Below are 12712 nucleotides of genomic sequence, written 5' to 3' on the forward strand. Positions count from 1 at the left end.
GCCGGGCGCGGTGGCTCAAGCCTGTAATCCCAGCACTTTGGGAGGCCGAGACGGGCGGATCACGAGGTCAGGAGATCGAGACCATCCTGGCTAACACAATGAAACCCCGTCTCCACTAAAAATACAAAAAAATTAGCCGGGCGTGGTGGCGGCGCCTGTAGTCCCAGCTACTCGGGAGGCTGAGGCAGGAGAATGGCGGGAACCCGGGAGGCGGAGCTTGCAGTGAGCCGAGATCGCGCCACTGCACTCCAGCCTGGGCGACAGAGCGAGACTCCGCCTCAAAAAAAAAAAAAAAAAAAAAAGTAATACAAAAGATCAAGAAAATGAAAAGTTGATTATATGAAAAGATAAACAAAATCATCAAGCCTTTAGCTAGATGAACCAAGAGAGAAGACCCAAATTAATGAAGTCAGAATGAAAAAGGAGATGCGACAACTGAGACCACAGAACTATAATCACTAGACACTACTATGAATTATATGCTAAAAAACTGGAAAACCTAAAAGGAATACACTGCTGGACATATACAACCTGCCAAGATTAAACCATGACAAAATAGAAAACTTCAATAAGCCAATAATAATGAGATTAAAGCTATAACAAAAAGTCTCCATCAAAGAAAAGCTGAGGACCTGATAGCTTCACTGGTGAATTCTACCAAACATGTAAAGAAATAATAACAATTCTACTCATGCTTCAAAAAAACTGAAGAGGGACTACTTCCAAACTCATTCTACAAGAGCAGCATTACCCAAAGAAACAAGAAAAAAGAAAACTACCGGCCAATATTACAAATTAACATACATGCAAAACTCCTGAACAAAATACTAGCAAATCAAATTCAACAAAACATTAAAAAGATCATTCACCATTATCAGGCGAGATTACCCTAGGAATACAAGGACAGTGCAATATATACGCAAATCAATAAATGTGATATATCCATTAATAGAACCAAGAACAAAAACCATATAATTGTTTCAACAGTTGATGAAAAAGCACTCGAGAAAATCCTTTGTGATTACAACCCTCATCAAACTGGGTATGGAAGGAACATACATCAAAATAATAAAGGCTATATATGACAAACCATAGTTGACATCATAGTGAATGGGGAAAAACTGAAGGCCTTTCCTCTAAGATCTAGAACAAGACAAGCACGCCCACTTTCAAATTTTTATCCAATATAATAGTGGAAGTCCTGGCCAGAGCAGTTAGGCAAGAGACAGAAATAAAGGGCATCTAAAACGGAAAACAGAAGTTAAATTTGCCTTGTTTGCAGATGACATAATGTTTTGATTGGAAAAACCCAAACACTCCACCAAAAAAACAGACAAACAAAAAACCCTGTTAGAACTGATAAACCAATTCAGTAAAGTCGCAGAATACAAAATTAATATATAAAAATCAGTGGCATTTACATACGCTAACAATGAACAATCTAAAAAAAAGTAATTCTAGTTACAATAGTTACAAAGAATATAAAATACCTAGGAAACAATTTTACCTAAGAAGTGAAAGATCTAAACAAGGAAAACTATAGAACACTGATGAAAGAAATTGAAGAGAACATGTACAAAAAAAATGGAAAGATATTCCATGCTTGTGGCTGAAGGAATAAGTACTATTAAAACGACAATACTACCCAAAGCAAATTACAGATTTGGTGCAATCCCTAACAAAATACCAATGACATTAATCACAGAAATAGAAACAATCCTAATGTTTTTAAAATTATATTTTAGGTTAAGGGGTACATGTGCAGAACGTGCAGTTTTGTTACATAGGTATACACGTGCCATGGTGGTCTGCTGCACCCATCAACCCGTCACCTACATTAGGTATTTCTCCTAATGCTCTCCCTCCCCTAGACCCCAGGCCCTGGTGTGTGATGTTCCCCTCCCTGTATCCATGTGTTTTCACTGTTCAAAATCCTAATCTTTATATGGACCCATAAAATTCTGAATAGCTGAAGCAACTCTGAGCAAAAAGAACAAGGCTGGAGGCATCACACTACCTGGCTTCAAAATTTACTGCAAAGTTATAGTAACCAAATCACATGGTACTGGCCTAAAAACAAACACACAGACCAATGGAACAAAACAAGGAACCCGAATATAATTTACAGCCAACTCATCTCAACAAAAACACCAAGAACATACAATGGAGAAAGGATGATGTTTTTGATAAATGGTGCTGGGAAAACCAGGTAACTGTATGCTGAAGAATGAAACTAGACCCTATCTCCTACCATACACAAAATCAAGTAAGAATCGATTAACGACTTATATCTAAGACCTTAAACTATGAAACTACCAGAAGAAAACATTGAGGAAACGCTTCAGGACATTGTTCTAGGCAAATAATTTTTGTGTAAGACCTCAAAAGCACAGGCATCTAAAGCAGAAACAGATAAATGGGATTACATCAAGCTAAAAACCTACAGAGTGAGGCCAAGGCAGGTAGATCACCTGAGGTCCGGAGTTTGAGACCAGCCTGACCAACATGGTGAAACCCTGTCTCTACTAAAAATACAAAATTACCTGGGCGTGGTGGTGCATGCCTGTAATCCCAGCTACTCAGAAGGTGGAGGCAGGAAAATCACTTGAACCCGGGAGGTGTAGGCTGTGGTGAGCCTGGGCAACAAAAGCGAACCTCCATTTCAAATAAATAAATAAATAAATAAATAAGTAAGTAAATAAAACCTACACAGCAAAGGAACAATCAACAAAGTGAAGAGACAACCCTAAAAATGGGAGAAAACATTTGTAAACTATCCATCTGATGAGGAATTAATAAGCAGAATACATGAGAGGTTCAAACAACTCAAAAGCAGAAAAACAAATAATGTGATTTAAAAATTGGCAAAAGATCTCAACAAACATTCCTCAAACGCAGCATCCAGGGTGTGGTGGCGTGCGCCTATAAACCCAGTTACATGCAAGACTGAAGTGGGACTGCTTGAGCCCAGGAGTTCCAGATCAGTCTGGGCAACACAGTGAGACTGTCTCCAAAAAAGAAAAAAAAAATCATTTTACCCCAGTTAAAATGGCTTTTACCAAAAAGCCAGGCAATAGCGAATGTTGGCAAGGATATGGAGAAAGAGGAACCTTGATACACTGCTGGTGGGAATGTAAATTAGTACAACTAATTTGGAGTTTGCTATGGAGAACAGTATGGAGGTTCCTCAAAAGACTAACAATATCTCTGCAACTTTAGAATCTTAAAAAAAAAAAAATGAAACTACCATATGATTCAGCAATACTGCTACTGGGTATATTGCCAAAATAAAGAAAAAAAAAATCAAAGAGATAGCTGAACTCCCACGTTTATTGCAGCACTATTCACAACAGCCAAAATATGTAATAAACTTAAGTACACATCAACAAATGAATTGATAAAGAAAATATGGCATAATACACAACAGAATATTATCCCACCATAAAAAGGGATGAAATCCTGTCACATGCAGCAACATGAGTGGAACTGGAAGTCATTATGTTAGGTGACATAAACCAAACACAAAAAGACAAACATTGCATACGTGAAAGCTAAAAAAGGAGATAGATCCACAAAGAAAGAAAGTAGCCTGATGATTACAGACGCCAGGAAGGGTAAACAGGAGGGGAAATGAAATGAGTGAGTTTAAATATACAGTTGATAAAAGAAATAAGACCTAGTGTTTGTACACCTATCATGTATCAATTTTAAAAGATTTAAAAATGCAATCGAGGCATTAGTTATGGTTAAGCTTCCTTTTACAGAATAAACAGTAATTTATCACTTTGTTCATATCTATACACATACACACATATACATATACACATATACACACACACACACACACATATATTTAAGACAAAGTCTCACTCTTGTTGCCCAGGCTGGAGTGCAATGTTGCAATCTCAGCTCACTGCAACCTCCGCCTCCTGTCTCAGCCTCTTGAGTAGCTGGGATTACAGGCGCCTGCCACCACGGCTGCTTAATATTTTATTTTTGGTAGGGACAGGGTTTCACCATCTTGGCCAGGCTGGTCTCAAACTCCTGACCTCAGGCGATCCACCCGCCTCAGTCTCCCAAAGTGCTCGGATTATAGGCACTCAGTGAGCTACTGCGCCCAGCCCACTTAGTTTACATTTTGTATAAACTTTGATTTCATAAGACTCAGTTTAATTGAACACCAACCATATATCCAGCATCTTGCAAGGAAATGGAAATACAGAGTGAATATAGGGTGGTTTGTGCTCTGAATGAGCATACAGTGTGACGAGAAACTCAAGCTACTAAAAAGACATCAAGATAATGATGTCATGCATTTCCCTTAGTGTTGGGTAACTCAAGTGATGTTTATAGGTGAATCTTGCAAATAAAAGATTCAAGTGCTTAGAATAGATGGAGAACAGACAAACATCCTATCTAAATCTCCATGATTTAGATTAAAAAAAACCAGATTTTTTTGTTTTTAATTATTATGGATACATAATAGTTATACATATTTATGGGGTACTTGTGATGTTTTGACAGAAGTACAAAACAGATTTTTAAAAAGCAAATCCGAAACAGTGCTGAAAAGCAAAAGCTACCACATACAGATAAATTTTGAGGAAACTGACAAACAAAAAGGATTAAATGTAAGGAAACAAGTGAACATTAAAAAAGAAGAAAAGAAAAAGAAAGTAAACAAGGAAAACAATCACAATCCAAAACATAAGACCAATATAAAGTCTGGAGCAGTTTGAGGGTCCTCTAAGCCCTTGAACCAAGTCAATGCAAACCAAGAGTTTGCAGGGAAGAGGGCAGATCAGGAGCATTTCTCAGAATAATGAATGAACAGGGTGACATCTGTGGAGCAGCAGGTAGGCTAGGGAACCAGCCTCTTTTCCTAGCTTGTTCCCAGCTTGTTACTGGTAAACAGCAGTAATATTTGCACTCAGATTAACACAGAGATAGCCTCTAAGCTAGACCAGACTCCTCAGGAAGTTACTAGCAACTGACTCCCCAGGAAGCCTCCTTTAACATAAGATAACTATTCCAAGACTCCTCAGGAAGTTACTAACCCCATGGAAGCTATTGACTCCCCAGGAAGCCCCCTTTTCCAGAAGATAACTATCAGCTTGCCCTGCCTAAGGACTCATTCTTATTCTTCATCACCAGAAGTAGACTATGGTAAACAGAGTAAGTATTCACAAACAAGTCAACAGGGAACCTCAAATACAGAAATAAGAATGTCATAAAGGTTTGAATAAAACAAAACCATGCAAACTATGCACCAAATTCAAGAAACTAAAACATAAAAACTCAAGGAAACAGTTAACAGAGCAAAGACGACTGTAAATGTATGTAATTAATATCCTCAGAACAACAAAAGAAAATAGCACTTGCACACACACACATACATACACAGTTGATATAAGAATGAAAAAATTAGAAACTGGAAATTTAAAACAAACAGCTTTAAAAATCGTTCAGTGTTATTTGGAAAATCCTTCATACTACAGCTGTCCTTTGGAGAATGCTGATCCACTTTAGCATTACATTAAAGACTTTGAGAAATTCCAAAATAAATTGCGTTTGTTTTCTAAATCTGTGTGACACGGACCACTTACTTTATATTTTTTTAATAGAATACTTGATAATGACTGAGATGTACAAAGAGCTATGAAAACACAGAAGAAAGAACCTAACCTAGTGGCAGTGGGGTTTTCTGGAGAAAAATAATATCTGGGTTACATTTAAAAGTGTTAATACTCAGAAAAGTGAATCAGGGAAATAAAGTGTACATTTTAAATGGAGAAACACTATCAGAAAAGCTTCAGATACAGTTCTCTAAAAGTCTCCACAGCCTTTGCCATACATAAAACGTTACTTTGTTTGTTGATATGTTTCCACTAGTCACATCACCATCTTCTGTGACAACCAGGAATCAAGTTAAGGTGGCTGGCCTTTTTTTGACAAGAGTTAGGAAACTACTGAAAGGAGTGACACGGTCAAATTTGAATTTTAGAAAGATGACTCTAGCAGCAACGTGGAAGAAAAGATAGAGGGAACAAGGCTGGAGGCAGAGAAAACTGTTAGAACCTCCTGGTAGTAGACATGGAAGACCGAATGGAAATGGAAGAGGGCACAGGTTTTCGGCTTAGGTGAGCAAACAGTAGAAATGGTTTGGAAGGAGTTCAGATTGGGGGGAGGGGCAGATGTGGCTGATTTAACTAGCAATGCAGAAATGACTGCCTCATCATAACTTTTTTTTAAAGCAGTTACGGACTAATATTTCTAATGAGAAAATTAACTGAAGATAGCACTTGAGCTGTGTGATATTTCTTAAATGGTACCATGTTTTATTGCATCATACGCTCTGCAATTATACCTCTTAATCACTGGTTACAAATAGACAATATAATTTAATGTGTCAAATTAAAGTTTTCACTTAATTACAGGATTGTTTGATACACATCATTTTAAAGTTCACTATATAGAGGTCAAAGTGCATTTACAGAGTCAAAATGTTGATATTTTGTCGATTTCTGTAGCTTCAATGGGCTAAGGCATAATAGATGCTTGTAGAATCTTTTATTGCAAAAAGTTAATGTTATTTCCTTCCATAAAGAAGTTTTAGTACCAAATAAGTACACGAACTAGGTAATACACATTAAGGAAGGCAGCTGCTTGTAGTCTAACAGGGAGTGAATTGCAAACCAGTGAAATGGGTAGTGGGCAGCCCAGCAAAGGAGACAGCTACTCTTCAGCTTGAAGCAAATGTTGCTATGTGGAAACCAATCTCTCCAGATTTTCCATTTTAAAAGAAGAGTTGGAGAGGACAGGGGGTATAGGGGAAATCTTCTGCCTTTTAATTTTGCTGTGAACATAAAACTACAGCAAAAATAACGTCTATTAAATAAAGAAAAATTGGGCTGAGTGTGGCAGCTCATGCCTGTCATCCTAGTACTTTGGGAGGCCAAGCCAGGCAGAGTGATTGAGCCCAGGAGTTTGAGAGACAAGCCTGGGTAACACGGCAAAACCCCATCTCTATCAAAAAAAAAAAAAAAAAAAAAAAATTATTAGCTGAGCATGATGGTGTGTGCCTGTAGTTCCAGCTACTTGGGAAGTTGAGGTGGGAGGATTGCTGAAATGAGCTCTGACTGTGCCACTGCACTGTAGCCTGGTGACAGAGTGAGACCCTGTCTCAAAAAATAAATAAATAAAAAAGGAAACTTGGAAATCTTAATATAAAAATCTCAAATTTTGACTGTTGATAATCCTTTTAATAAAAATATATAACATGAGACGGGTTAAAACACACACATACATATCCTCTCATCACAATATCTCTTGTGTTACCAAGTTTGTATATGAGTTATTATGAGCTGAGAGTCAATTATATAAAAACAAGAGCATGGAATTTGAGTTTACTCAGAATCTCATGAGATGGGGGGGACAAAGTCTTATAGCTGTGATCAAGAGGTTAAGCTTAGCAACTGTAGGGGAGAACTATCCAAGACCTGACTCTACAAAAAGTTTTAAGGCTAAACATTTAGGCAATTAGAAAGAACAATGGAATCCGGAGACAGGCAGCAAAAGAAAATACTAAACAAATTTTAAAGACTATGGAGAATAGCACTATTATTTTAAAGATATGGACAAGAACAAAATACAGTAACAATTGCTGTTTACATCTCCTGTGTGCAAGATAATATTTTAGGTTATTTACCCGCATCATGCCTAATTTTATGAAGAAACTAACTCTCTGGAATGGACTTGCTTTCTAAATGGAAAGTCAGAAGTAGTCCTGCCAGAGACAAATGAGTTGTAGGTAGGCTTATGAGAGATCCATAAACAATATGCTGGCTAGAAGCTTATAGGCTAAGAGGCAAATATTTCAAGCACACTGATTCTATGCAGTGGAAAGAAGGAATGTAATTTGTCATATGCCTACTACGTGTTGGATACTCTTCCAAATGTCTTACATATATTAGTTATCAAAAATCCTGCATGACAGCAATCACAATTCTTGATCTTACAGATAGGAATTGGAGGATCAGGGTTGTTTCATGTAACAATATCCAAAACATGAGACATTTTCTTCCTCCCAGACATTTCTTACTATTACTGAGAAAACATTTTGAGCAGCTCCCCAGCAGACTTCGCCTCCAACTCCCACTGACCAAGAGTCCCGCTTCCACAGTAACTTGGGGGGAAGGGTGATGAGACCACCATTATTGGTGGAAATGATCCTTATTCACCTCCAGTGGAGGCTGGGTTGAAAGATCCCAGCCTTCACAAAGTATGGGCCCTACAAAGGGAAAAACCAACAGTGTCCATAAAGTCAGCTTCCTTGGGAAATATAAGAAACAGAAGAATTAGTTCTACTCCTGTCCATAAAGTCAGGAATTTTGGTGATAAACCTAATACTGTGATAACTGTTACTCAGAAGAGAGAACATGTTACTTGAGCCCAGCCTACATAATTTCTAGTTTCTGTTTTCACAGCTGACTTAAACACTTTGGTTAAACACTTTTTTTGTCACCTACGACAGTTATCTCATTTGCCCTGCATATTGGTGAGACTTAGACGAAGAAATTTACATAGAATTCACCTATTTTTTTATAGAGGGCTGAGGAAGATGAGGAGATAAGAATTTAAGGCAACTAAAAAGTTCACAATCATTAGAGAAAGGGACTTAAAAAGACTGCTGAAATGAAATTTTCAGAATTATAAGGGGTTAAAAATGGTAAGAGTTGGAAGGGAGATGAGAATGGCGTAAAGAAAGGTTACTCAGTAGAGCAGAAGAAAACATACTTTCATTGCCAAAAAAAGATATTTATCTAATGTCCTTACATTTGGAGAAGAGACATAAAATGAAACATGAGGGAGGTGGGCAGCATGTAACAAGATATTGATATTCCTCATGTAACAAGTTTTTGTACTGTTGATAAAAAAAAAAAAAACCCACTGGAAACTCCTTCAACTTTTACACACCACACCTTAAGATATTGATATTCCTCATGTAACAAGTTTTTGTACTGTTGATAAAAAAAAAAAAAAAAAAACCACTGGAAACTCCTTCAACTTTTACACACCACACCTTAAGATATTGATATTCCTCATGTAACAAGTTTTTGCACTATTAAAAAAAAAAAAAAACACTGGAAATTTCCAACTTTTACACACCACACCTCTAGAATAACCAATCAGTGTCTGCACAAAAATCTTTTCAGTGTAAGTTGTACCACTAATTTAGGTAAATCAGGCAACATATTGCCAGTATTGGGGCTCAGAATACAATACCCCAAAATATCGCACTTTGGCAGGCTGATTACTTTGAATTAAAAGAGTCTGGAGGACCTCAGAAGTAAAGCTCTCTGGTCTGACCACCTCCTGCTCCTCTTTCTCCCTTGAAGAAGTCATAGAAACGAGAATTCCTTTTCCCCTGGGCAGTATGTTACAAACTAGAACCTTTCTTCCCTACAAAGAGACATAAATCTAGAAAGGTCCCTTTCCCTTCCGCCCTGAAGACCCTCATTCCATAGGACTCCAGGCTGGTACACTAGAGGAGGAGGTTATACAGAGAAGCCAAGAAAAATCTGAACAAACAGGCCTTGCTGGGTTTTCCCCACTTAGCTATTACCATTACCATACTCTTTTTGTCCAATCACATTTCTACAAGGCTGTCCATTCTTCATTGAACCTAATCACAAATATAGACAGTTTTCCTTGGGTCTTTGGGACTTCATTTCTGAAGGCTCCCATGGAGGGTAAAACTTTGATTAAATAAATCTGTTATGCTTTTATCTTGTTAACCTGTCTTTTGTTATAGGAGTGTCAGCTGTGCCCCTTATGACTGATGAGGAAAGTTATCACACCTTTTCCATCTTTAACATCAGATTCCATACAGATAGATTATTTTTTACCTCCTAGCTTAAAAATATATGTCATTATTTAAAAGGGTGGACTAACAAGAATAGGTGAATGGCATTTTCCAGGATTGGGCCATTCTTTGAAAACTGGAAGCATATGACCTACTTAAACGTCTCCAGAGTTACTCAAGTATAATCTGTAAATGTGAAACATCTCAATTAAATAAAACTTCCAGTGTTTTTATAGAAGAACTTAAAACAATAAAGTTATTTGTTCGTAACACTACAAAATATATTACATTATCTAATGTAACCATATCCAATCATATGTTCATAATTTCTGGTTCAAAAAATAATACACAAAATGAATCTGTATCCAATTCAGGGTATTTACTGATCCTCTTAAGTCAATTTCAGAACTTTTTAATTAACAATTCCTGCTATAGAATCTCACTTTATTTGGGAGGCCAAAATTATAAATTTCAGATCAATTACTTCCCTTACTTACCAGCCTTAGCAGCAAGAGACTCTGGAGTATTTAAAAAATTAAACTCCAACCTCGAAGAAAAAAATTAGTCAGCAATGAAAATATTTAACATAATACTACATACTAAGGTTTAAAACCAATTAATTCCAAAAGTGTGATTCTAAAAAAGTCATTCTGCCATAGCAGGACTGGTATAGCATATACATAGTTTATCAAGGTAACAACTTCTAGGGGAACAAACATGTCAAAAATGAGTCACCTTATTTTATAGGCATACCTTGTGAGAGTAGCTCTTAAAGGTCAGTGCAGAATATGACTTGGAGTAAGACTGACTTGTAAGAACTTTGTGAAGTTAATTTTCCAATACGAAAGCCACCAATAATAGTCTGCCATTCTTTTCTATTAAATAGCATAAAATTTCACCTTTTGAAAGTTCTGAATAAACAACAATTGAGACAAGGAACCAATAAACACCTAAAGTTCAGTCAGCATCAGGCCTTATTTCAGTCAAACTGATTTTGCAGTGAATTTTTCTATTAACAAGACCATCTAATTTAAAAGTATTCCATTTTAGATAGGAATTATTCGATTTTATTATCTCAGGATATATATTTTTTAACTACGAAAATAATGTTTTCAAAAGCGTTAGGGGCCCGATGAGGGGGCTCATTCCTGTAATTCCATCCCTTTGGGAGGCCGAAGCGGGTGGATAACCTGAGGTCGTCAGGAGGTCGAGACCAGCCTGACTAACATGGTGAAACCCCGTCTCTACTAAAAATACAAAAAATTAGCGGGGCATGGTGGTGTGCACCTGAAACCCCAGCTACTCCGGGGGCTGAGGCAGGAGGGCTGCTTGAACCCAGGAAACGGAGGTTGCAGTGAGCCGAGATCACACCACTGCACTCCAGCCTGGGCAACAGAACGAGAGTCCGTCCCGTCCCTCCACCCTCAAAAAAAAAAAAAAAAAAGGGTTAGGGACTTAACAATGTTAACACTTAACAATGTTAAGTTTTAAATCTTTATTTAAATCTTTATTTAAAACAGTGTGAAACTGTTCAGTAAATATACTTGCAAAATGCATATAAAGAAGTAGTTCTCATTTTTTAAAACCATTAGAGGCCATAGACATAGGCAATGTAAAAGGCTGCAGCAAACCAATATACAGTAAGAGTTGAAATAATATGAATTGTAAAAACATTTCTAAACTGACCACGATAAAATGAAAAACTCATAGGAAGACAACAGAACAATCAAGACGAACATACGGTAATTCTTGAGCGTGGGGACTGCACTATGAAAGAAGTGAGAAATGTACAGGCACCGGCAGCTGTGAGATGGGGAGAGGCTGCTGGAACTGGGTAAATCTTAAGAGACTCAAGAAGACTGACTACGTGATACGTGACTCTCAGACGAGAAGTATTCACTGAAGAAAACTCTGGCTTCCCTTTCCTTTGATGTTGCAAGAGTTCTATTTCCCATTCTTTGTGAAACCTGGAGATTACTCTTCACAATCGTATTTTAACAATTCTGCCGACGCGGCAATCAGGTGGGCAACAGGAAAGATTAGTGGGGAAGCCGGGGCAGCAGGGATACTGGAAATAGACTATCAGAGAGATTACAGTCAGCACCGATGTGTCAGGAGGGATGAAGAAATCCGAGTTAGAAGCGCTGAGCAGTGGTGCGGCGGGAGGCAGGGAGGGTCCGGAGGAAAACAGTAAAAGGGGGCAGGAGTGGCAGAGCAAACGTGAGACCCAGAACCAAGGGAGGTAAACCACATGAGGAGCCGGTGGGGAGCAGACCTAAGGCGCTGCGAGGTGGTTAGGACAAGCCCGCCCTCCCACCCTACTTTTTCCTCCGGTGGAGAGGCAGCGACCAGTCACCTGGAGTGTGAGTTCCGGAGGGACTCGATCAGGCGCTGTTTCTGCTGCTGGAGGCTGGTGAGGCCACCGGGGGACCCAGCTGCGGACGAGGAGGCGCTCTTGCTCAGGGGAAAGAGCCAGCTCATTCTCCTCGGGTCCCCGGGCCGGAGGCCCTGGAAGGCTCTGGCCTGCTTCTCCCAGCGGCTCGGCCCGGCGGTTCTCCAGCGACAGAGGAGCGGGGTGGCACGTCCGTGGTCCAAGCGCTAGGGACCGCGTCTTCTCTAAGCCAGTCCTACCTGCGCTCCCCGGGTTCTGGGGGACATGCTACAAACGGCGGAAGGCTGGAGAGGGGAACTTGCCGCCCACAACCGGCGGTCCCACCTTCACGGCCCAGACGCCCAAGCCGGCCAGTCAGGCAGCCTGGCCACTCAGCGCTCCACAACCCACCCCGCCGTCAGCTGCGTGCTCCGCCCCCTCTGCGTGTCGCGTCATCATCTAGCGCCCCCGCCAGG

At 39.1% G+C, this 12712-nt stretch overlaps 1 protein-coding gene across 6 annotated transcripts in view; it reads right to left on the minus strand.

Moving 5' to 3' along the window:
* Nucleotides 1–12654, minus strand: part of LOC105463739 (VPS37A subunit of ESCRT-I) — a 53482-nt gene extending 40828 nt beyond the window's left edge. For 2 of the 6 annotated variants that reach the window (XM_011711010.3, XM_071068588.1), the window contains exon 1: nucleotides 12222–12653. In XM_011711010.3, coding sequence (XP_011709312.1) covers nucleotides 12222–12346 — 125 coding nt within the window. In that variant the 5' untranslated portion in view covers nucleotides 12347–12653. Of the gene's footprint in view, nucleotides 1–11606; nucleotides 12103–12221 lie in introns of those variants that run through there. The other 4 variants (XR_976488.3, XM_011711009.3, XM_011711011.3 and 1 more) reach the window with 4 other exon arrangements.
* Nucleotides 12655–12712: the final 58 nt, after the last annotated feature.

The sequence above is a fragment of the Macaca nemestrina genome, chromosome 8 (assembly GCF_043159975.1).
Source record: "Macaca nemestrina isolate mMacNem1 chromosome 8, mMacNem.hap1, whole genome shotgun sequence".
In the NCBI taxonomy this organism is placed as follows: domain Eukaryota; kingdom Metazoa; phylum Chordata; class Mammalia; order Primates; family Cercopithecidae; genus Macaca; species Macaca nemestrina.